At 43.7% G+C, this 25,736-nt stretch overlaps 2 protein-coding genes across 3 annotated transcripts; one reads left to right on the top strand and one right to left on the bottom strand.

The window, feature by feature from the left end:
- Positions 1-1,146: 1,146 nt before the first annotated feature.
- MTFR1L (mitochondrial fission regulator 1 like) lies at positions 1,147-17,711 on the top strand. Of its 2 annotated transcripts, none has more exons than XM_072980327.2 (8): positions 1,147-1,266; positions 6,077-6,194; positions 7,094-7,191; positions 8,830-8,934; positions 10,045-10,154; positions 10,479-10,690; positions 12,194-12,470; positions 16,881-17,711. In XM_072980327.2, the coding sequence occupies exons 3-8, from the start codon at positions 7,177-7,179 to the stop codon at positions 16,984-16,986; spliced, it is 825 nt and encodes a 274-aa protein (XP_072836428.1). In that variant the 5' UTR covers positions 1,147-1,266; positions 6,077-6,194; positions 7,094-7,176; the 3' UTR covers positions 16,987-17,711. The 2 variants fall into 2 exon arrangements, with proteins under 2 accessions (XP_072836428.1, XP_072836427.1); XM_072980326.2 differs by having other exon boundaries at positions 12,158-12,470.
- A 1,831-nt stretch (positions 17,712-19,542) lies between these two features.
- AUNIP (aurora kinase A and ninein interacting protein) lies at positions 19,543-24,949 on the bottom strand. The gene is made up of 4 exons (XM_072980324.2): positions 24,821-24,949; positions 24,006-24,138; positions 23,258-23,384; positions 19,543-20,814 (listed from the first exon to the last, which is right to left on the bottom strand). The coding sequence occupies exons 2-4, from the start codon at positions 24,114-24,116 to the stop codon at positions 19,919-19,921; spliced, it is 1,134 nt and encodes a 377-aa protein (XP_072836425.2). The 5' UTR covers positions 24,117-24,138; positions 24,821-24,949; the 3' UTR covers positions 19,543-19,918.
- Positions 24,950-25,736: the final 787 nt, after the last annotated feature.

The raw sequence follows: 25,736 nt of genomic DNA, 5'->3' as shown, positions 1-25,736 counted from the left end.
TCCAGCTCCCTGGTCTTGCTGGTTTTGGGATTGCCTCTTTGCTTCGGCCTGCTGGACAAGGGTCTCTTCAAATTGGGAGAAGCCGTGATGCAACAAACATTGTTATATTGCAAGGTGTCTACATGACACCCACCCAGCTGAAGCTGATCTCCTTCAAGTTCTGCTAATGTACACCACTCACTACAGAGTTGTTTGCCCCTGATTCAAAAGCAGATGCAATTCTAACAGCTTACAATAGGAATATTTTTTAAAAAAAATAAAACCCCAAAGTCTCAACAGGCAGAAGGTTACAATAATTCCATCACAGATGAAAGGAAAAGTATCGTAATGGGCTGGGTCAAAAAACACAATAAATTATTTCTTGCATGGACTGGATTTTTGCATTTAATGGCCTTGTGTGTCCAGATGTTTTACACTTTCCCCCTCTGTCCCTGTATATTTTATTACACATCTGCGTATGTATATGGTGAGCCAGACTAAAGGTAATAGACTACAGTACTTAGTACATAATTCTCTGTTGTCAGTGGGGCAAAATCAGACGCTTCTGAGAAGTCCTTAAGCAAAATAGGACTTAACCCTTCTCTCTCTCTCGGCTTGTATTCCCTACCCCCTGGTACTGTAATAAGAGTCATAATGCATGTGCTACTGGAGGCAAGATATAACTATCCTGAATAGTCCTTGATAATCAGCTTTATTCTTCACAACTGTCCCTGATCTCCACAGTCTGTAGGAGAAAATTCCTCTTTTTTTCCCCGTGTAGCATGTTTTGCGAAGGAATTCCTTATTTTTTCTCTAGCCTAAATCTCCCTCTATTTAATTTCCACTGGATGATCCCCTCCCCGCAAAGAAACACGTCAGTATTTGAACGATTCTACAGTCAAGTGGAATATAAGAGGAGAGGAAAGGGAGTAGAGGATCTGCTTGTGCTATAAACTAGCTATGGAAATAAGCAGTTTAGGAAACGAGAAGCAGGGCTTTCAAAGAAAAAACGAGTCAGAGACGTTTTCCCGCCTTTTCTTGGGCCTCAGCCCAGAAAGCCAGGAGGCGGGGCAAATGGCTGCTTCGGCTTCACCGCGCCGCACGACGCATGCGCGGAGAGGGGGGCGCCGCGGAGAGAGAGAGAGGGGGCAGCTGGCTGGCCGTCGCAGCTGTTTCCGGAGGGCGCAGGGGCTTCTGGGAAGTGGCCGGTTCGCTCGGCCCCCCCCCCCAGGCTCAGTTGTGGGAACTGTGTGACTCCGGGTCGTATTTGCGAAGCCCCCTCCTGTGGTGAGCTGTGTTTGGGGGGGGGTTGACGGGGAGTCGGCCGGGGGAGGGGGGGGCGTCCCAGGGGAGGGGAGGGGAGGGGGGCGGAGAGACGCGCGTTTCCCCTGGGAAGGCAAAGAGGCGTGTCGGGAGAACGTGTGAATCGGGGCAGGGGTGCGGTTATTAGCCGGCAGAGCCTGGATTTGCGTCGTGAAGGGCGAAGGAGTTGCTCGCTTTCCTCCTCCTCCTCAATCTGTAAAGCGTGAAGCCAGAGGAGGTTACAGTCAATCCCCTGACCCGCTTTCCTCTGAGCACGTATGGAGTGCTTTGTCCTCCCCACAAAAAGTCCGTCACTAACCTTAAATGGTAAAAGCAGATCCCCACCCACCCATAGACTTGCAGGGGGGCCTCCATCTGGCAGAAGCGCCTTATGCCTTCCTACATCTTTGGGCCTTAAAGGCTGCTGCAAATTCTCTATTGTTCTCTTGATGGAAAGGGTATTTTTCCCCCTTCCCTCCTCCTTTTTGCAAAATCCCTGCAGACTCAAGGGTTGGTGCAGAGAAGGGTTTCTAGATCAGGGGCTGAGAGCTGAACATCTGTCATTGCCAACACAGTTCCAGGGTATTCATTATACACAAATAATGTATACAGTGTACATTATACAGATGGACCGCTGTTGACTTCCAGAGGTATTGGACTCTAGCTCCCATAATCCTTCACACACGGGATGCTTCTAACCAGGAATTATGAGAGTTGCAGGGTAAAAACAATCCCGAGACCCACACTTGTCTACCCCTGTTATAAGAGCCATCTTGTGCATTTATTTTTAAAAGTTGTTTTGTTTATATTTTCTAGAATAATATTTTTAAACTGTTGGAAAAATGCCATGTCTAATCAGGGCATGGGCCCTGGCAATACAAACTTAGCCATATTTACAAAGAAGTCCCATTGAATATCATTGAACATACTCCAGCTAGTTTATATGTACTGTATAAGGTAGGAGCTTGCATAGCAGTTTTTCAATCTTAAGTGCTCTTCGATTTTTCTGAGTGCTGGACTGGAATGAGTCAATTTCTCCTTTTAAATTAGTATTGGTTGTTGTGTGCTGTCCAGTTGCTTCCAACTTACAAGAACCCTCAGAAGACTTCAGAAGTATGTGATGTCTCCACAACCAAGCAGAGAGCTGAATCAGATCTCTTTCTGAATCCTTCTCCGCTGTACTGCGGTGGTGATCTTAATTTAAGGAAATCTTTTAAAGCTTGTGTTGAAAATGTTAAATTACGCTAAAATATTAAATTACTGCTTTTATGCCTTCACTAAAAGTGAAAGTCAGTGAATTGAATTTAATTAAAACCAACACATCATTTCCAAGCTCTGTGTAAGACTGATACTTTTGTTGGCTTTTAACAAAAGCAAAAAGAAAAAGTGAGCATCCCTCGAGTCAGTCGGATTTACCCCTTGGTAAATTGTTTGCATACTCAGTGCCATTAATAATGTATATTTTGGTCTTTAGGGTGCCGTTGGGTACTCTGCAACCTTCACTTTATGTCATTCACTGGTATACCAGAGAAGACATGGTTTCTTGTAGTAATACAATGGAGGGCAGTTGTGGCTCATCAGATATTTTTGGAGTGTAACTTCCATAATATATCAGCTTTGTATGTAACTGGTCAGGGATGGTGGGAGTTATAGGCCAAAAATGCTAGAGGGATCATAGTTGGCCACTGCTGTCATAATGGGAGGGATCATATAAATGGGCAGGGACTTATTTATTTGTGTTACATTTGTTGAGCGGAGTGAGGGCAGGAATCTGTTGATGATAATACGTCACCAGTCTTTGGTGTTTTTTTAGAAGACTACTTTTCTCTTGGTGTCGACATGTTTGTTTTTTAAATTTCTCCTACACTCTATTTTCTTGTAAGAAGCAGGCTGTTGGTTGATGCCACCTACCTGACCCTCAGTGCCTTTTTACTTGGAAGAGACTCCCATAACACCCAGTGGCCTTCACTTACAAATAAATGTGGAGACAGCTATGATTGTATCTCCCATCCCTTCAATGGCATTCACATGTGGAGATACGTTTTCACTGCATTAACAAGAACAATGGCTTTCAAACTGTTTATACCAGGGACACATTTCTGCCTGTCTGTTCTTCCCCACCACCCCCCAGTTACAGTATCTCTAAAACAACAGGCAGACTTGTTCCATGCAGCTACATTATGTTGGTCCCCTGAAAGACTAACTTATTTTTTTTCAGTGTAAGCTTTTAAGGATCAAAATCCACTTCTTTAGACATAAGGATAGTTTAGAATTGTTGTCTCCTATTGTGCTTCCTGGCAGTAGTGGTATTTCTGTGGTTCTCTAGAGCAGTGGTCCCCAACCTTGGACCTCCAGATGTTCCTAGACTTCAATTTCCAGAAATCCTGGCCAGCAGAGGTGGTGGTGAAGGCTTCTAGGAGTTGTAGTCCAAGAACATCTGGAGGCCCAAGGTTGGGGACCACTGCTCTAGAGGGTCCTCAGAGTTCAGAAGATGCTGGCATGCACCTACAGAAACACAGCCTTTCCCTGTTTTCATCAGTGAACGCTGAAAAAAAGCATGCGTACTTATTTTGTACTCCTCATTGTAAGCAGAGTCAAATGCCAGTGCCTTATCATTTCTCTTCAGCTGAGAATACAGCTGAGTTGTCCTGAGCAATAGATTTTAATCTCTGATCTGCTATTTCTGCTGCTGACCTTGGTGGGATCCCTCTTTGTCTGCCCTTTTCCTTTCCTGGGCTGCAAGCTGTGCCTGGGCTCCCTCTAAATGTCCGAAGATAGATAAGCACCAACTCCATTTGTGCCTCTGGCTGAGTGACTTGCCAAAGAACCCTTGGCTGTCATGCATAGTTATTCTTGGTTGGCTGCTCCCTGATCTGATTAATGGCAAATGTTGACTTTGGCTTAATGTAGAGGAGGCAACCGTAGGCTCAACGTCCAAAGCTTGTTGTCGGACTTGTTGTCATTGTGGAATAACGTTGGGATGACTCCTTTCTAGTAGAGGTCGCAACAGCTGGGCTAGAGAAATGCAGGATGTCCTTGGACCTCCTGGAAGGTCTTACTGAAACCTAACTGAGTCCTACAAGTTCTGCTCTTCTACTGTACTGTACTTTTCTGTGCTTGCTTCTCTCCCATTGTCCTTCACAGTTCAGTATTTACCCTTTGTTTTTTACATTTAGATGGGTTATCTCAGGACCTATCAGTTCAGTCTAGTTTTTCATGGTGGAACTTTCTTTCCTTTCCTCTGTTTAATGTCTTTCCCTTTTAAATGCGCACCTTCAGTTAGGAGCTCTTCTAATTTTTATGTTAATACAGTACTGCACTTTTAGGTATACAGTTATTTGTTTTGAAACTTCTTTTTGTTACGTGTAGCCAAATCACTTCCAGCTGCAACAGTCCCATGAATTAGATCCCGTTATTAACAGCCCAGGTCTTGCATACTCAATGCTGTAGCTTCCTTTATTGAGTCAATCCATCTCTTATTCGAGCTTCCTCTTTTCCTGATGCTTCTGCTTTTCTAAGCATTGTTTTCTTTTCCATTGAGTCTTACCTTCTCATTATATGCCCAAAGTACAATTCTGCGATTTAGTGATTTTCATTCTTAATTTGATCTAGTACTACCTTCTTTGTTTTTCTGGCAGTCCAGAAAACATTGAAGTCCAGATGCTTTACAGTTTTCATGCATGCTATCCATGGGGGAGGTAATGGTTTTCCTGAATTGAAAACTACCAATTCTGCCTTGGGGGTCTGGATCTGGTGGTTGTTTTTTTCAAAGTACGTCTTTACATAAACCCAGAAGCTATGCAAACCCTGTGCAACGTTGGCTACGTTTTAAAATCATGTCCATTGTTACTTGTGATGATACCAGTGGACAGAGGCTGCCGGGGGTAGCGATCCAGCAATTTATGGCTTGCGTGCCAGCTCACATGTGCCATAGGTACTCCATTGCTGGCCTAGTAGAACAAGGATGGAGAACCATATTTGGGTGGCAGGTCAGAGACACCTCCTGCCACCCCTAGAGGATGCCTAATGAAAATTATGCATTAATAAGAATGTAGCTTTTTTCCCCCTTTCAGGCAAATATTGCTGTTCTTTTAACTGCTCACAGCAAGAATTGTGAGTTATGCAGCATACAATTATCATTCTATAGCTCAGAAGAAGAAATTACCATATTTTTCGCACCATAAGACACACTTTTTCCCCACAAAACAGGGGGGGTGGAAAGTCTGCGTCTTATGGAGCGAAGAAAACAGATTATATTTTCCTGTTTTCTTCTCCTAAAAAATTGGTGCGTCTTATGGAAAGGTGTGTCTTATGGAGCGAAAAATACGGTAGCTTGGGAAGCGGGATTCTGTTTTCAAAACACAAAAGATAAATATCCAGGTTCTGGTACAACTGGTTTGTTCCAGGAACTCTGTACCATGTGTTTATGCTGGTCAGAACTCTGTTTTTCTCTTCTGGCTAATGTTCTGAACTACCACTGCACATCATGAAACCAAGCACGCAAAAGGGAGGGAGTTCTAAAAAAAAATGGATTGCTGAGATTCATTAAAAACAGGATGGATAAAAATCAATGCTTTTTTAAAAAAGAAAATTTGATTTAAATAATGATTTGAATAAAAAACAATTATTTTGATTTAAATCATTAAGAAACTGATTTAAAAAAAATACACCATGATTTAAATCACTTTGATGTAAAACAAATCCACCCTGATTTAAAAACAGTTTATTTCCCATAGATAGGCTGTGGTTTTAATTCTTTTAACTAAATGTGTGTTTTTGTTATTTCTTTCCCCAGGACAGACCAAGGCTGGAATAACATTAAAGTTTTGGACTGCTTCTCATCTGCCCTGCATAAATCTGCATTGAATGTGGCCTTTATTATGAAGTGTAGCTGAGCCCCTTCTGCTTGTTCTGTGAGTCTCATGTGTAGATGAAGGGATGAATGGGCCCTGAAGATTTTTATTTCTATATCAGCCCTTGCCCTTTCCTTTGTGTGTTGAGAGGTGGGGGAGGTGAGGTGGAATCTTTAAGTTGAAATGGAACATGAAGATTAAATTTCCAGAGGGAAAAAGCCTTCTTTCTTTTCATCCGGTGTCTCCGTTCAAAGGAAATTAGCTGCCACCATCTAAATCTAATATAGTCAGACAATAAAAATGCCAGAATTTTGCCCCGGGGCTCCTTCTTTGACAGGTTATTAAAGCCTGTCAGGTTACTTACAAAAGGGAAAATCAAATTTGGGAGGCTGGGAGAGAATCTTGAAATACTGCAGCCTTTGTGGCAGAGCTGGTGGCTCAGAAGCCTTGCTTCCATTCTTGATCCTCAGCTCTGGACCACGTATCCTGGGTTTTCCTTAAGCCCCGTCTTGATGTAAAGTGCCTTTTGAAACAACTTGGTCACCTGCACCCCTTAGTCAGGGCCGCTGAGGACATGATGGGGGAAAGAGGAGGATGAGGCTCACAATTGGCCTCCTCTTTCCATAGTCTGCGAACTATCATGGTATTTGGGGAGTGGTGCAAATTCCGAGGGCAATGTGTGAGATCTTTTCCATTAGATTTTAAAGAGATGTATAAATGCTTGCCTCAGAGCAGATTCTGCCTTGTGCTGCAGTTTCTGTCTTTCTTGCTTCACGTAATTAATGGTATTCCTTCTAGCCTTGAATTTTCTAAGCTAATCTCATCGTGGAATGAGATTAAGTGACAGTTTAAAAGGGTAATTGGGATTCTTTGTATGGCTGCTTATTCCCTTTAAGGAAATAAATGTTGGATGGCTGCATTTATAATTCATTCATAATGAGCAAATAATTTTCTTCAAGGGTGAAATAATATGAAGCTAGTGTTTAGTTCGTGGAGTTAAGCTTCGGCCTTTGATTTATGACTACCTCTCGTTCCTTCTGAAATGGAAGCAGATTCGGTAAGTATCGAGCTGCTTAAGATGTTAAAAATCTATAGTAATTAAATTCTGTATTTTATTTTTTTACACAAAACCTAATGTTCATTTTGAGAATATTCCTCTTGTGGAGAATATGTCTCAGTCTTCCAGAACTGCTGCTTCAGAGAGTGTGCAATAATCCTTAAATTTTTATATTTTTATTTATTTATTCATTCATTCATTCATTCATTCATTCATTCATTCATTCATTCATTCATTCATTCATTCAGGAGTAGTAAGATTTAATGTCTTACATTGCTTAAGTAATTTTTGAAGCTGCCTACATAAAATCTTGTTCTTCTGTTCAGTTTAGGATAGACGTGAGTACAGGACACCTAATAATGGGCCCAAGCTGCAGGAAGCTTGATTTAGGCTGAATATCAGGAAAAACTTCTTAACTGTTAGAGCAGTACAATAATGGAACCCAAGACCCTGGTTTATGCAACCAGAGGAATTACTGCTCTTTGTAGGGTGGAGGTCGTTCTCTTTTTGATTCACATGAGGGTCTGTCCCTCCTTTGTACCTGACGGTAAAGTCTTTTACTTCCCTCCTTCACACCCCCTGCGCCTCACATCTTGAACAGTTCATATTCTAGCAGGTAAAAAAAACCCCATATCAGTTGCTCTGCTTGCAGTTAGAAAACAGTAAGTGTGACAGAGAAGGTGGATGTGTGGGGAATTCAAATTCTAAATCTTTTTTTTTCTTTTTTTCTTTTCTGGTTCTATTATTCTGTTTGGCTTCATTGCATTTTGAATGTATGTGCTCAAGTACAGAGCTGGAAACAGCAAATTGAATTTTCACTAAATTAAATCTGAAGATTTTTTTTTAAAAAAAAAAACAAGTTCTGTAGCCTTTCAATAGCAGTCAACGGCGTGCAAAAGAAACATTTAAAAGGACAGAGGGCAAACCGATAGCTGGCTGAGATCCCAGGGTGGGTTGTGATATCTACCAGCTGTTTAGAAATTTTTTTAACGGATTGCTACGGAAAGTCCTGTCGCTTTCAACAAAATAGCCTCGGCCCCTACAGGAGGGCGAACATGGACCCGAAACGATGGGTGTTCCTTACCTTCCTGGATTATGTCAAGGTTGACATCTTAAAATTATTATCCGTAATTGCATGCTTTGTATTCTTCAGCTCCCCAAAGTACTCGGCATTGATTTGCCGTGATCTGCATACAGAAATAGGTCTTCCTATCAATTTATGGTAGGACGTAGTGGAATCAGGATAGGGATCTGCCTGCCTGTTTGCATAAATGGCAGTGAGGCCATTACAGCCCTGCTGCTATTCCCTCAGCTATATATCGTGACCCTGAAAGGCTTGGGTCAGCTGTTGAATAAAGAGAGCTCTCCTGTCAAAATCCATCAGGGTCCTCTTGGTCTCTCTCCTTCCACTGTGTTGGTGATGAGGTTTGTATGTCCCTCCCCTACCATTCTGTGACATCAGTAAACTCTGCCATGAATGCCCATCATTCTTCTGTGCCTATTTTTTTTTCTCTAGTCTTCAGTAATTCAGTGTCTGTTGCATAAAAACAGGGAAGCAATCTTTAAAACTACCGTTCCTGCTGCTGCTATCACCACCACCACATACCGATTTTCATTACCTATTTTGTTGATTCTCAGACCATCCCAATTTGGCAGAACAAGCCTTACGGTTCATCACGCAGCTTTGTGAGAATAATTGGGACCAATCTTCCTTTAAAGCCGTGTCCGAGAGCATGCTTTCAGGTAAATGCTCAATATCAACCTCGCTTTGAGATTAAATCTGATTGCTTTTGATCGATACAGGATCGAGTCTGTCAAAATTCTGTGTAGAAGAACTACATTTGCCTTCTAACGGTATCTTAACTATACTGGAATGTGTTGGTCATTTCAGATAACATGAAGTGTTAGTTGCTGGGAGTTTCCTAAACTTCTCCAGCTCTTAGAGCTAAGAATAGACCTAGTGGACTATTATGGTCATGAGTGATTCCCCCCCCCCCAGTTCTGTACATGTACAGCACACAGATGTTAAATTATTTCTCTTCTGTCATACGTTACTGCTTGCATTTGGTTTAAGACAGCAGTCCCCAACCTTTTTGGGGCCGCAGACCAGCTGGGGGGGGGAGCGAGCTCCATGTGTGTGGGGCATGTCATGCCTGTGGGAAAGGGTGGAGATCCATATCCATGGCCCAGTTCCAGCAAGCCCATGGACCATCAGCGGGCCATGTACCGGGGGGTTGACAACCTCTGGGTTAAGGTTTGTCTAGTCTAGTGAGGAACGTATGGCTCCACAAATGTTGGCATATCTCTCCCATCATCCTTGACCTTTGGCCATACTGATAAGGGCTGGTCAGGATTAACATACTTATTATTAAACCAATGAATATAGGTAGCGTATCAATGTAAACCCAATGTCTTATTGAAAACCTGTAAGCCCAACACATGGAAAAGCATAATATGCCGTCCAAAACACGGGCTCCATATTTTCTTTGTTTCAAGCAGATCATTTAATGAACACTGTCCTGTTACTTTCTGGTCTTGGGAACAGAAACGAGAAAGCTCATCGCAGTCTGTGTTGATATCCCAATAGCTAAGAAATGTCTCATGTTAAATTACCTCCTGAGCTATGCTGAAATGAAAGAAGCCTGCCTTTATACACCTGTTATTGGCCTTTGTTTTTCTATAAAAAGCCTACCTCTAAGCTATCGCTTTGTGTCCCACCCTCACACCTTTGCGTGGGAGTCTGTTCTCTTTGCTAGCAAAATAAACAACCTTCCCTATACCTTCTGCCTCCAAAGTTGTTTTTCGGAGGTAAAAGGTCTCAATATAATAATGGTCATTTCGCTCTCTCTCCAGGCCCTACCAAATGTTTCAGATCTCTATTTAAATGACACACCTCCTGTCCCCACTCTGGCAGATGTTGCATGGATAGCTTCAGATGATGAAGAGACATACGCTAGAGTCAGGTACATCTTTTATCCTTTTTTCTCTCACATGTATTGAATTATGTTTTCAGTACGTTCCAGTCTAGCCACAGGATGTTTGCTGTAATGCTGTTTCAGAAGAGGACCATATGCTCCCCAGAAAAGGAACTTACGTTGCATACTCTATTAGATAAATATCTATTTCAGGAAGAAAGAGCAGAGGAAGAAATGCGTGTGCAGCCAAAAGGGGCTTCCTTTCACCGTGACAAAAAAAATGGAGATGATCAACCATCATGGTATGGCTGCAGGTCCCTTTTTACTCACTAAGACCAATTTTATTTGAATTTCTGGCTTCTTGACTTGCAGGACGGATACGCGTCCCCTAAAGCACAAATGGAAACCCACCCCACTCTTCGTTATTCAGCGGAATGCGTCTGTCCCAAATTTGAGGAAGCAAGAGGAAAAGCTGTTGGCTTTGAAGAAACCAGGGTTACCCGCTTTGAGTCGGACTACCGAACTCCAGGAGGAACTGAGTCACCTTCGGAGTCAGATAGCTAAGATTGTAACTTCAGATTCAGGTAAGCATCCAACATCCGAACACTGTCAGGCCGTGTTGTAAATTCTGGTGCTGTTGGAGTATACGTAAAAATAATGTCTCCCAGAGTAGCTATGATGGGCGAGCAAGTCACTTGAAAGCTAGAGTTTTGCTTTTCTATGGATAGAAGGAATATTTGGAGAAGAAATGGGGAGAAGATTCATTTCACTTTGTGGAGAGGGTCTGACACACCTTCTCTGAGCTGCTGCCGATCAGTGGAACGGTTGGGTGTCTGGATTGAACACTTGGTGGCAGGCTTGGAGAGGAGACGTCTGAAGAAGAGCTTCTAAGGGTTACCTGGGGACGCACAAAAGTGTTGCCGTCTGTTCTGAGGACAGCAAGAACTTCTAGAACCCATAGAGAGGACCCCGTTTTTTAAACCTAGATGGCTTACCTTTCAAAATAGACCTTACCAGTTGTATTCTTCCTTTCCCAGTGCTCAGCACTTTTCACTGCAAAAGTTGTACACATTATGTGGGCATCTCACTTGCCCTTGCTTTTGTTAGCCTTATTCATTCTTCTTTAATCTTTCTGCCTGGATTTTGGAGTGGCTGATGTAACTTTACATGCCAGCTGTCTCCTGGCATCGAAGCATCCCAAATTGTTCAATGCTTTGTACCCACTGCCTTCTACCTGGTATGGCTACATCCTGTACCCTCATAATGTAATACCTGTATCAGATCATGATCCTGTATGCGCCATCATGATCAGAATTGCCAATTTATGCTTGCATATCCCCAGGAATAAAAGCAACACTTGGTTAAGGAGCAGGAATTTGCCACCAAGATGTACGTGATTTTCGTTATACGGTCATAAATCAACAGTAGGATTCTGGCCCATGTCTTTGAAGATGAGCAGAGAAGTACTGATGTGGTCGTAACCCTAAACCTTAATTTAGCATAATTTACACAAGCCATGGCAAATCTTAGGCCCACACAACCCTCCCTTCCCTATTGCAGTTTTAAGTTGCCTTCTTGGCCATATCAGATCTTGGGGAATTCTGGGTAGTTTTAAATTATGGTTCACGGGCAATCTAGATTCATAAACCAACCGTTGGCTGATCCTGGATTCTTTAAACAGGCACAATGGACATGCATGTGTTCAAACCAACCATGGGTTAATCCTGGACTGTGTGAACGAGCACAACGGAAATGTTTGTTTAATTTAAGTTAATAGGGGAAGGTTTGGAATCCTTCTTCAGACATGCAGAAGGGGAGGAAGGAGAGCACAGGAGCATGAGGCTTGCTGTGGCTTATGCTCACAATACTCAGTTATGGTTTAGTGTTTTATCTGAACCAGCTTGTGGTCTCTCTGACACAGAAGGAGAGAAGGTCCTCTTATGTCTTTTTGTGGGTCTGGCTTGTCTCGGCCAGTGTTCTGTTGCACAGAATAAAAAACCAATAGTTTGGCACCAGGTTCATGTCTATATATATATTGTTCTCTCTTTCAGCTTCCTCTTCATTAACACCCGATTTATTATCTCCAGGAAGTTCAAATGTCTCTTCTCCCTTACCTTGTTTTGGATCCTCATTCCAGTCTACAACTTCCTTTGTCATTAGTGATATTACAGAGGAGGAGGCAGAATTAGAAAGCCCAGAGCTTCCATCTGTTTCCATGCTTTGTTCTGCAACCTCTGAATGTTGTAAAGCAGACTCAAAGGATTCGGACGACGAAGATTCAGTCTCTCTGTCAAAGGCCAGCAGTTTTGCAGATATGATGGGCATTCTTAAAGACATTCATAGGATGAAACAGAACAAAGACTTGTAAGTTTTTGTTTTCCGTTTCCTGTTGTTTTGGTTTTGGTTACCTCTTTTTCCATCCCTAAAAGTATTTTTATTTCCCGATTGGAAGCTTGCGCTGTTAGTTTCTGTGAAGTCACATCTGCTGAACTTTGGTGTGGTGACTTATAGGAGTTAATTCTATAATACTTATACTGCCTTGCTACAACTGTGCCAAATATAATTGCTGACTATCCTTTCTAATGATAAACCTTGTGGTTTTGTTGAATTAGAGCAGTGGTGTGTGCGCGCACACCTGTAGCGCATTTCTAGAAAGCCTGGTTAACTGGTGGTGTCTGTTGTTCTGCTTGGATGACTCAGCAAGTGGTTACAGCTCTGGATTTCTTAGGAACTATTGCGTAAATTAAGACTGATATCCCAGTAATTCTTACAGGCTGAAATCCTGTTGCTTAGTATAGTAAGGGATGCTAGAATACTCCCATTGAGTCATTGGGGACTGAATGAATCAACTCTGGGAGTTTCACTGATTCAAATGGGACTACTTCAGTTGTGACTTACTTCAATGTAGTAAGTTGCAAGTAGAGTAGTTAAATGGAATTCATGGAAGAGTTAATTCATTAAGTTCCCCACTGATCCAATTAGCCTATTCCCGAAGCAGGGAACTGATCGTCGCAAAGTGAAAAAACCCCATTAAAACATTGCGATCAGAAAACATCGTCGTGAAGTGGATTCGTCGTTATACGGGGTAATCGTTAAGCGGGGCACGACTGTATTTATTAATTGTACTGTAATGCTTCTGACACACACACACAAAAACAAGCATAGCAGCCTTTCTCATAAGGAACAGAAAGATCAAACAAAACTTTGCTGTTGCAGCCAGGGTGGGAAGAGCTACGAACAATGGTGTGGGACAAATAGGGCAGCTTCTCCACAGCTAGAGCAACATAGCGCCTCGGAATCGTTGATATACACCTCTTTGGGCCTTGTAAAACTGAGGAGGGAAGGAGCCAGGCGCTGCCCCACTGGGAGCTGGTTCCAGAGAGTTGGTCCCACCGCAAAGAAGGCCCAATCTCTCTTAGATGACGCCCGGGCCTCCTTCAGAGTGGGCAGTTGGAGGAGCATTCCCTGCGAGGATCTGGGTGAGCAGGCAGATGACCTTGCATTGGTATTTTGTATTGATCACATAGTTCCCTTTTATTTCATTGGAATTAGTCCCAAAAGATATTGCTAATATTTAAGATTGGCACAGTGGATAAGATTTTTGAGTTTATGTGTCAGAACAGAATTGAGCAATGGGTAAAAGTCTTTTGATGGGTTTCCAAACTATTGTAGCTTGAAATCCGTTATATTTTAATTTGCCTGGAGGAAGGCACCGCCCTGTGAAGATGCCAAGGGAAAATCAGTATCAATTTGCAGACAAGCTTTAATGTGGTTATCCATGGGGAGTCCCGCCCATTCCCTATGTTAATTTAAACTGGTAAACAAAATTATCTAGGCATCAGGGGAGTATAATAACATGGTTCAAAACTACACCTGCAACACACATGAGAAAACGTAGTTGAAAGAGTTAAAATTTAAAATAGGAAAAAAATCTAAATGTATTACCCTTCCTTTATACAAGAAATCAGGTTCTCTCACATATAGAAAATGCATGATTTTGTTCTGAGAATGCCAACTTCTGACATGTGGCAGCCAGTATCCCGAACCCATAATTTTTTCTTTCAATAAGCAGCTTTCTCTTACTAAACTAACACTTACTATACTAATCTCAAATATTAGTAAGGTGTTTAGGAATTAGATACGCAGTGTGGTATGTAGTGCGTCGAGTGACAGACGAGGAGTCAGGAGGCCAGGGTTCAAATCCCCACTCCACCATGGAATTAAAAAATAATTTTCTTTAAAATGTCCATCTCTTGAAATAGAGATTCCTCTTCTCCCAGCTCAGATATTATTGGGTAATTCTAAAATATCAAATATAATGTTTAATATAGCAATAATGATACTGTAATGTGCCACCCAATCAATTCTGACTTATGGCAACTCTTTTCAGGATTTTCTAGGTAGAAAAAACTCAGAATTGCTTTACCCTTCCCTTCTTCTGGGGGCATTTTGGGATTGTGCAGCTGGTCCAAGGCCACATAGGCTGGCTCTTCTCCTGGGAGGCCTAGTGGGGAATCGAACTCCCAACCTCCAACTCCGCAGCCAGATACTTAACTCACTGACCTTAGCCAGCTAGTAAAACCACTCCTTAAATATTCCACTTGCTTGAAAGCCCTCTTAGGGTTGCTATAAATCAGTTCCGACTTTCCAGCACCAAACAACAGCAGGCTTTAGGGATTAGCTTTCTGAATGAACTTGGAGAAACACTTTACTAATCTGATACTAGAATCAGACAGATTTATAATGAAATCAGTTTGCTTGTTTCTTAAAACAATGTGAATTAGACAACAGTTTCATTTCATGTGAAAATTGTAAGTGTTCATTGTTTCAATGGAGGAATAAAGCTACAGGATACAGTATCTGTGTTACATTAATTCCTGGGAGATCTCACAGAGTCCTGATACCTACTCATGTGCAACTATAAGTATATATATTTTAGAAAATATTCTGATCACCTTCTTTTAACAGGTGCAGCAAGGCAAAAATAGCTGCTCTTCTTCCCATCATGCTCATCTCTTCCTTGTACTAACTTAGTGTTCAGTTTTATATTTTCACATTCACTTTTAATCTGATGCTAATTTGATAGATTGACCGCTGCCCTTTCAGTAAAACTCTTAATTTCAGTTTGCATCAGAAGGAAGGATAGAAATGGGGGGAGAAATTGTTGAGTTAATGCATGGTGCGGCATAAATTAGCAGGAAATAGATTTAGCGTTGGTTATTATTCCAGATGCATAGAGAGAATTGTAAAAATGGCTGGAGACGCTTTGGGTCATCACAAGTGTGTGGATTTGCTCCTATTTCTCTTTCTCTCTCTCTCTCTCTCTCTCTCTGTCCAGGAGAACACACACAAATGTATCTTGACTGTGTTACATGTTAAATGGTTATAAATCTTGTCTAGATTATCCACAATTATGTTGATAGAAAGAGTAGCAATCTTGCTTTGGTGGCACCTGTAACATCCTGTGGCCAAAAATCTGTTGTGCAGCTATGCGTGTGCCACTCAAGGTTGTGTGCACGGTGGTTGTGCGGGTGCTCAGGTGAAAGTATTTTCTGCCAGTGCACTTGCACAGTTGGTTTTCCTGGGGTCACACAACTAATTGCATGATTCCATAGTGTAAATCTTTCTCGCCAGGTGCAACACTCAGCACATCTGCACTGGCATAAGTTTAAGTTGCCCCAGTATAGGCGAGATACCGGGCTATAGAGTTTGCATCTGGCCAGGAGACTTTTAAACTTCTGTGTAATGTTAGAAAAGGTAGTTGATTAGACTGTGCTAGCATCTCAGGCTAAAACGAGACAAAAATTTAAAAATAAAGAAGACAAAACAATGGCACCTTTTGTCCACAAAACCTTGCATTAAAATATGGCAGTTCGTCTTTAAGATGCCACATTTTTGTCGTCTTTATTTTTTTCCTTTTCTTTTAGTTTTGCCTGTTAGTTTCAGAGGTAGGACTCTCCTGCGAGTTCTACCAGCTTTTCCAGACTCGGTGGGGTGTCCGTCTTCCATCCTCTGGTCCATAAAGCCAGGAGACAAACGGTAAAACATTAACAATCAACAAGGCAGGTTCTTCCGTGCTTAAAATAGGTAATAGGGGAGGCCTTTGTGAAGGTGCAAAGAAGAGAGAGACCACCTTTATAATTTGTATACACTAGGGCAGTTTTTTCAAGGGATTGTCTTGTTCTACTAGGTAGCAGGGAAATGAGTTTTTTCCTTTGGGGCCAAATTGCCTGTGTCGAAGTAGTAGCCCTTCAGATCCTATTCTACCCTTTCTCCAAGATCTCGGCTTTCAGCCTTACTTATGCTGGAATGGGGGGGTGGGGATGCAATTCTCTCATTTCTGCTGATCCCAAAGACTCTGGAAGTGTATCGAGCTTGTAAGACCATGGGATGCTGGCCTGTGGAGCTGCCCCACCACGTGGTATGTTTGGAGGGAGGACCTCTCCACTCTTCCCAGGGCCGATGTTCATGCAGAGTCTGCTGATGCCCAGCCCTCCTGTACGATCTGCTTTCTCCCTCTGCTCATTACATCTCCCAAGATGGAGACACTGAAATAGACATTGGATGATTATTTTGTATAATTCACTTCAAACAGAAGTAGCCCCCCGGTATCAGCAGGCCCAAGAAATAGTTGCACCATCAAACAAAACCATCGCTTAACCGGAGCTCATGAAGCAGGAAACACCTTCAGAAGGGCCTTCAGTACTGCAGTAAAAAATTGAGAATCGCAAGCGTGCTCCTGTTAATGCCCTTCCTGTTGTATCTTCCTTTCAGGAACAGAACTTTATTGAAAGAAGAGGATCCTGCCATTCTTATAGCAGAAGCTTTAAGGAGAAAATTTGCCTTGAAGGACGAAGACGTAACCATGAAAAAGAACTGACACTGTGGTTCTGAGAAGATACTCCATTTATTACCGTGTAAAGCAAGTAATTGTCCATCTAAGATTTTTCTCTACAGTGGCTGCCTTCCTTGGAGCATCAAAGATCCTTTAGAGATTTGGGTTTTTTTAAATGTATGTGTGGAAATTGCACTTAGGCAAGCAGGACTGTCACACAGCTGTGAGATACAACTTTTTTTAAAAAGGCTAATTTCCCACAGCAACCTGAACAGAAGCCTTCTTAGTAAAAAAAAATCCTCTACAGTGAAAGCGGCCAGCGACTGGCTCAGTGATAAGTTAAATTAAAAATGAACTGTTGGCAATTTCACAGGAGTTGATAAGCCTGTAGATACAGTTATAAGTAGAAATTTCTTTTTAGGCTTGTTTTTTTGAAGTCTGCTCCTGCAGTCAACTTTTTTGATAGCAAATATTGTGTGTTGTGAAACGGGTGGATCTGCAGCCCGTAGTCTGTTCCTGAGCCGTGCCTAACGGAAGGCAAACTTGAGTTACCGTTCGTATCGTCTTCCCCCGAAGCTGATGAGGACGAAACACAAATTTTTGCCACTCCTGCCTTTTTCCTTTGGCAAAGGTTCGAAGAGAACAAAATGAAACGTGAAGGACTGTGCCCTTCAGAGACCTCTTGGAAGGGAGGTCTAGAGATCCATCCCTCATGGAGTGTGATGATAGCCCAATGTTAATAAATTGGTAAGAGGCCTCATCTCTTATTACATGGTGGTTGACGAGTTCTGCAGGCTCATGAGCCAGCCCTGTCTGAAAACTCAACCCAGAGCCCCTCTATAGAGGTGGTCTTTGTTAGCATTTGGCCAAATGAGTAAAAGCACCATCACTGAGGACCGCTTGGAAATCTGCAGAAGCAGAGGGATGAGCAGGTGGGGTATCATTTACCCCATATTTGGAGTACACAGGAGTCTCATCTGCAGTGGTTCTACTGTGATTTTGGTAACAGATGCTCCTATGGAGGGCATCTGGCTGCTTAAGCTCTCATCAAGAGCCATGATACTGCACAGTGGTCTGTTTCTGTGGTCTGTAGCTTAGAGCAGGTTTCCACGTCATACCTTTTCCTTCCTTTTCACAAACCCAGGTCAAGCGATTCAGGTAACACCAAGATAAGTATTGGTCACTTTTGTATCGTAGTTGTTTATCTTTAGGGGAAAATGGGAAGAAGGATGAAGTGAAAAGATCATTGCAGACCAAAAGCTATTCATTAAATGTTAGTAGGACTTCCTTAACGGCAGGATCAGTATCCGTTGATTCAGTGATCCACGGTCTGAAAATATTAAAAGAAAAAAAAATCCAGGAAAAAAAGAGAGATTATTTTCACATGCATGACCAGAACTGGCCATAGAGGAAGCTAGGGGAAATGGTATGAAGAAATGTGTTGCATAGTCTCAGGCAGTGTTTAGGGCCAGCTGGCTTTGGCAAGCAGCTCTGCCTGCAGGTGAGTAGCCCCTCCTGAGGCAGGGGTGGGGGCCTCTGTGCTCAGGCCCCGCCCCTTTTCAGGTAACCATCATGTTTGTATGGATGGGTGAGGTGGTCTGGGATTCCTGCAACCTCCTTTGTCCCACGGGCTTGAATTCACTGTCCAGATAGTTAGTTGGGGAGAGCAGGGAGGGTGTTCCCTAGAATCCGTGTTTTTCCAGCAGCCATGGGGGGAATGGGAGCCAATCCCCCACAGATGGCGAGAGTAGCGGTCCCTGTCCTAGGTCTGTGGATCTGTAGAAACAATGGCTGCATTTTTAAGACTCAAGATGGGGAAACAACTCGGTAAATGACCTGTTCTCATGGAATTGCCCTCTCAGGGAGAACGTCCTCGAGGATCGGCCAAATCCTGCCAAATTTCACACCACCCAAACAAGCTTCTTCAGAGTCTGTCCAGTTTGGACAAAAGCCATAAGTGCACAGCTTCTAGACGGCTCTAGAGCAGGGTTTGGGGTTTGCTGCCGTGGAGCGACTTCTTCAGAAGGAGGTGCCGCCCTGCCCTGCTTTGGGGGGCAGGCTTTACACCCGCTACCGCCTCTGTGACAGCAGAGCTGCTCCTCTGCTCTAGGCCAAGGCCACCCCCCCTTCCCTCCCCCCCCCCCCCAGCAAGTGCCATCCGGTAGTCACGATGTCCTGTTCATACAAGCCTTTAGTGATGAGTAGAGAGGGGCACTTGCTGCAGCCCGACCGCCTCTGAGCAAGAGCCCACAGGAGGAGGTGGAATGCCGAATCTGGTGCACTTGCACACCATCTCTGGGCTCAATGTCCTGAACCGCCCCTCTCTAGTTATGAAATGCAGACAGGAGAGACCCGTGCAATTGATCTTCCAACACTTTACAATCTCTGCACTTCATATATATATATGCTCTACTACAACCGCCTAAAATTCTTTGCTTTCTCTCTCTCTATAGAGAGAGAGAGAGAGCGCAAAGAATTTTAGTCAGTTTAGTAGAGCACAAGACGAGACAAAGGATAAGTTCTACTACACCCCCACCCCTGCTGCTGGAAAAGAAAATTCTAAAAAGACCAATTCCAGGAACAAGTAGCAGTGAGAGCTAGTCAGGGAGAAGAAAAGGGACACTTTACTAAATCATAATACAGTCCTTGTCAAAGAACACAACAGCGGATTTCATCAAAACAAATTATGTATACTTAGAACTACAGATGACACTCTGCTCCTGCAATATCACCATTTACATATACGAATAGATACAGCTATTTTTGAACCACATATTTTGCTCATTTTTGAACCACAACAGTATTATTTTCTGTATTTCCTTTATTAGATTACCGTAACATAAAGAAACGAGCACATGGCGCTGCTTGAGTACAGCTATAGGCATTATATATACAGCACATCTTTAAACCTCGGGTCTGCATCACTTTGTTTTCCGAGTAGGCATTGAGGACATTTATTGCACAGAGCAATTATGAGCTAGTGTTTAATGACTTTATTGCCTTCTGAATCCTCTGTGAATAGCAAGTCGTAACATGACTTCTCACTCGTGTCTGCAAGAACAGACCGGGTCGTGCCTGGAGAAGTGCGGGGCCCTCCTGCCGTAGAATAACAAGCCTCCGAGTGGCCCTTATGGGACGGGCTCACCGCTGAGCTGTTTTTACCCCAAAGAGGCTTATTTTGCAAATGCAGCTTACCTCGGTCAGGTAAACAGTGAGAAATGACTTTGTAGCCCTCCGAGTCCTGTGTGAACAAAGAGCTGGCCACATCAACTTGGCTATTCTCAGAACTGCAAAAGTGACCACTGGCTTGTAAAAGGAGCCTAGGTGCGGTTTCTCTGAGACCTTCCAGGGGCTTTCCTTGGTTCATCCCTTTCTCCAGCTGAGGATTTATATTTTCTGAGTCAGAGGATGGGTCCCTGTATCTTCTCTGAAACTTAGTTCGTTGGCTTGAAGCTACCTTCCTCTTTGGACTTTCTCTGAGAAGAGAAAGAGGGGGATCTCTTTCCCAGTCCCCATTTCTCTCTCTCAAAGGTGGCTCAAAAACGGGTGCATAATCAAGAACCCTCTTCTCTTCCCAACGCTGGGCTAAGTCAAAGGAGAAAGGATATTCCTTCTCCCCAGCAGGGTTGTCGTCTTTAGTCGAACGCAGGATACAGCTGTTGTACAGCTGGGCTTGGACAGGGTGACAATTCCCAGGCAAGTAGGGTTGGGGTTTCTTTACAAGCTGTTGGCCGCACCTTTCCATAACTACTGGATGAATCACAGATGCTGGCAACGGGTCTTCTCCCCCAGCAGGCAAATGAGGGGATTTCATGTTGGAAGAACCGTTTGTTGCTACAGGAAGCAAACTTTTGCTTCTTGTTTTCCCGTCCCCTGAAAGAACAAGGCGAAACTGAATTACCAGCAGCAAAACCTCTACTTTCAAGACCAGATTTGAGCAACGTTAAATCCTGCCCTGTTTTTCTGATAAACTAATTTGAAAAGCTCTGTTAAGCCCAGACTGTCTACTGACAGGAGAGGTGGTTTGCTAGATGTTACCCGCTATACTGTTCTGCCTAGCAGCCAAACTTCAAGACAGCAGTCAGCCTTCACTGGTAGACCGATGGTTCTATCTTGTTGGTGGACTGACAAAGATGGGTCATACAGATATGCAGAATCACTTTCCATCGGAGAAATCTTAGGGAGGGCTTCTGCACTAATTACGACTTCCCATCAGGTGGTGTAGCAAGTGTGTTTACTTGCACAGTTACTTGGGCACAAGCTTTGCTGGTTCAGCAGAATTTTTAAATTCAGAAAAAGAGGGAGTGTGGTTTAGTTAGCAAGTTTAGCAAATAAGAAAAACCCCCATGGCTAATTAACAAAAGTCATGTTAAGATGTGCTGATGCAGGATAACAACCCAGCTTCCTCTGCTGAACCTGGTGTGAAGATAATACCCAAACTCTATTTTCATTTCAGTCATAAATACTCTTTCCTGCAAGAGCTCAGAAGCTTCCCTCCCTTGCTTTTCCACGGAACTCAGAAAAGCAGCAACTGACAGCCTGTCTCTTCTCCCTTCAGTAAGTGTGACTTGAAAGCAAAATAAGCTGCATCTGGCTGCTTTCCTCCAGTAACCTTTCCCCATCTGCCTCTAGCTGCTCAGTTTTGGAAGTGATTCAGAGTCAGTCACGGGGCAGGAGCGGCTGCTGCTTTTACAGAGCCTCACACAGGCATCAATGCACCGAAGAGGCCATGCGTTTTCGATAACATCTGTTTTTGTAACATGCCTTTACAAGGGAAAGTGCAACGGGAGTATGAGATAATGCAGCCTCTTCTACAAAGCTCTGCAAATTTATGTGCAAATTATTAAAACCAGGTAATTCTTTCTTAGGTATTTTCTCCCTTCAGCATTTTTTTTTTGCAAGTAATAACTATTGCCCGTAAGCATTTTTTTTCTCTTTCCTTGACTAGGAGCTTTTTTTCGCAGGTTTTTTTTAAAAAAAACCGAGTAAATGTAGGCAGGCGTTATGATAGTAGAGAGAAGGAAAAAATGGATAAAATAAGAAATGACGTATTAAATAAAAATGTGACTACAACCAGCTTCGAAGTCTCGCCTGTGTGTTGGGAGTGATCCAGGTCCGGAAAGACTCATCATTCGTTTTACGAATGAAGCAGCCACCTCTGCTTTGGGGATTGCCCTATTTTGCCCATCCTGTCAGGCTGCCTCCCTAGTAGAATACAAGAATTGCTAGATCACTCAGGCAAATGTGACACATTTCATGCCCTCTCGGTGGAAGGCAGGCAGGTGGTGGCCCTCCAGATCCTCTGGACTTCAACCCAGAAGCCTCAGCCAGAATGGGCTATAGTGAGGAATCCGTCTAAAACATCTAAGAGCACAAGGTTTTGCCCCTGATTTAGGCTATTTGTGTGCATGGTCTGAACTAGAGATGGGCACGAACCACAGGCTCAGATGTCGACTCCACATGTGTTGTGTGGTTCCAAGCCTCGCCTCCTTCCCCGGACACCCACTCAGAGGCAGTGCCCAGAGGGGGCGGGGCAGGGAAGCCAGGGTGCCACCTCCGAGTGGACACCCGCCAGTGGAACCACAGAACATCCATGGGGCTGATGGCCAAACTCTCGGTTCATGCCCATCTCTAGTCTTAATCAAAGCTTACATGCACATAAATCTTATTGGTTGACAAGCTGAATCCACATATCAGGACTGGATGCCCACTTGCAAAAAAGCCATGAGGCATCCAGAAAAAGGGTTTTGCCTCTATGGACCTGTGCAACTTGGCCGCATCCCCACCACTTCAGCTTATTGGTGGCGTTGACAAGCATCTGCCTGTGTTTATCTATGCCCGAAAGGCAGGCAGGCAGGCACGCAATTCAATCAGACCAGAAAGGTTTGTTTCCCGCTCACACCATCTTGGGCCAGATACGAGCTTAATATTTTTATTTCCATGAATCCTTCCAGAGGCCTGAGTTTTTAAAAAACCCACATCCTACAGAGGATTTATAAAACAATTTGGACCAAAACTAGAATTCAAGGGAGGAAGCAAGCCAATTCGTGCTGTCTGCACATGGGTCAAGGGCTCAATTAAACACCCACACCCTCAATAAACTCAGCATTTCATACTGAGAATGTAGTCAATTCTGACCTGGTAGGATTTAGTCATTGTGAATCTGGATGCACACAACTAACAAAATTCCACCCAGAAACTATAGGTCCTCCAAGCCTAATTTTCAGAATCCCAGGTTTCAATGAATCTTGCCCCTTCATTTTCATTTTACTATGAAATGAAAAGCAAGTAGCTGTCCTCTCCTAGAAAAACATACCTGCTTGTTGAGGTCTGAAGAAGGTGGAAATGGTGGTTTGCTTTGTGCGTAGAAAAGACACTTTTGAAGGAGCGGAATACGAAGAGGGTTGGCTCAAGACCTTTAACACTGGCTTACCTAGGAAACTCTGAGTGAGAAAGAAATGCTCGGTCAGTGTTCATGCACCATCATGGAGGCGTTTCAGCTCCACATCGGTTAATCCCACAAGTCCTATTCACTTAACGAATCTACTATAATTGGGACTACGAACTGGACTGAGCTCCATAAAACCCAAAGCAAATCAGATCAGCCTCCTTTTTAAATTGTCAGGATTGGTGGAAGAAATCTGGAAACCTAAACAAGCATTGTTTTATTTATGCAGTGTTTATCAAACAGTGGAAGGGCAAGTGACAACATTGATACTGGGAGAGGCGGCCCTCAAAAGTAAATCAGCAGCACAGTCACCAGCACCAAACTCCAGATACCAGAACAGATAGATACCTAATCAAATAAAGCCATGTAATATAAAAACCACTTGACAGCTGTGGTTTTTCCAGTCCTGTGTTAATGCTGCTGGCTTTTTAAATTCTGGTATCTGGAGAAATATATATTTTAAAAGCCAGCAGCATTAACACAGGACTGGAAAAACCACAGCTGTCAAGTTGCAAAGGCTAGCAACAAATGGCTTGATTTCCTCATCCCTCTGCAGCACCTAAAAAGGAGTGTTTTAAAAAAAAAAAAAAACATTATTCAGACTCAGTTGACTGACCTGTAATTTGCGTCTTTTGAGTGCTGAAGTATCCAGCCAGACCCCACAAGCCTCCTGCTGCTTCCCAGCAAGGCTTCTGCTTTTCCTTTTCATCAGCGGTCTGTCTTCCATGTCCCGTGGAACTTTGTGTATCCTAAAACAGAAAAAGGAAAAATAAAAGAGAGAGGAAGATAGAAAGGATGCATTCAAAATTCTTAGTCCTCGTGGTTACAAAGAATGAACAGTACTGACTGTACTTTGATAAGTAACCGTGCAACATTGACTTCTGTTCTTCTTTCAGAATTTCAACATTACAATTTTTGCTTATCTGGGAGTCCCTGTCAGCTCATCATCAGCACTTCCTCCCCTCCCCCCACACTTTTCACTCCTGCCCATTTAAGGGGATATGAATTAAGACTGCCCAGAGTGTTTTTGAAGTCAGATGAGCCATATAAAAGCCGAATAATTAAAATAAATGAGAGGCCGGGCAGCTTTGTGGTACTTTGAACTACTCTTCCCAGAATCCCCCACGCAGCTTAGCCGCCCACGGAATTCTGGGCGATGTAGTCAACAAAACTCGCCTTTGAATTCAGGCTTCTTCCCGCCTGTTGCGTCCTCCACGGACCACCACCTTCTCTTAAACTGATATTCCAGCTGTCATTAATTAACACATTAATTTCAACCGAGGCAGCCGCGCCAGAAGCCGAGCGGGACCCCTGAAGCAAGCGGACTGCGGCAGCCCCGGGAAAGCTCCAGCCAGAATCCCTTCGGCCCTTTTGGCGCTTCTGCTCTCGCGCGTTCATGAGCTGCTGAGGAAGAGGATGTTTTATGGTTACCTCCGTGCGGCATCAGATGGATGAAAAGCGGGCTCACGCCGGGCAGGCTCGCTCGAGGCGGGAAGGAAGCCCCCCCGCCGGAACTCCTCGACACGGCCTCGGTTCCCGGCGGGACGCAAAAGCCCGAGAACCACCTTTCCCGGGCGCGCAAGCCCCGCCCTCAACTAGAAAAGGCCCAATAGCAGGAGGGACAGCCTCAACACCACGCCCCCTCCTCGCTTCCTCCCGCTCCGCCCCTCCCTCCCCCAATCCTCAGTATTTACAGGTGGGCCGAGCGGCGGTTGTGTGTTTTGCGCTCCCCGTCTTTACTCTCTTGTAGACCACGGCGGAGGTTGTGCATGCATGCAGGCAGGCAGGCAGAGGGCGTTTTCGTGGAGAATCAGGGTGGAAAAAAACTGCAATCAGGAGAAAATAAAATATTTCTTGATCGTGTGTGCTGTTGGTCTGCGGAACTCCTTGCCACAGGATGTGGGGGGGCGGCCTCTGGCCTAGATGCCTTTCAAAAGGGACTGGAGAGATTTCGGGAGGAAAAGTCCACCGTAGGTTACAAAGTGGGGAGGTATAATCTCCAGGCTTAGAAGGAAGGGACCTCCAAATGCCAGATGCAGGAGAAGGGATATCAGGAGACAGGGATCATCAGCATATTGGTGGCATGAAATGCAAAGCTTTGGATGACCTTTCTCATGATATTATTAAGAAATATAGGGGTAAGGTAGCAACACATCAAAATCTTATTTTCAGCCTCAAAATCTATGACGTCAAACGATGTCCCTTAAGTAGAGATGGGCATGAACCAGTTCGTCCCAGTTCGTAAAGGCAGCTGCACAGGATCTGCTGCTCTCTTCCCCTGCCTCCTCCAGCTCAATCGGCTTCTCTGCCTTGCCCTCTTGGCAGATCTTCCACTCAGGCAGGCAAT

The sequence above is a fragment of the Pogona vitticeps genome, chromosome 9, assembly GCF_051106095.1.
Source record: "Pogona vitticeps strain Pit_001003342236 chromosome 9, PviZW2.1, whole genome shotgun sequence".
Lineage (NCBI taxonomy): Eukaryota > Metazoa > Chordata > Lepidosauria > Squamata > Agamidae > Pogona > Pogona vitticeps.
This window is presented reverse-complemented; position numbering and strand designations above follow the sequence as displayed.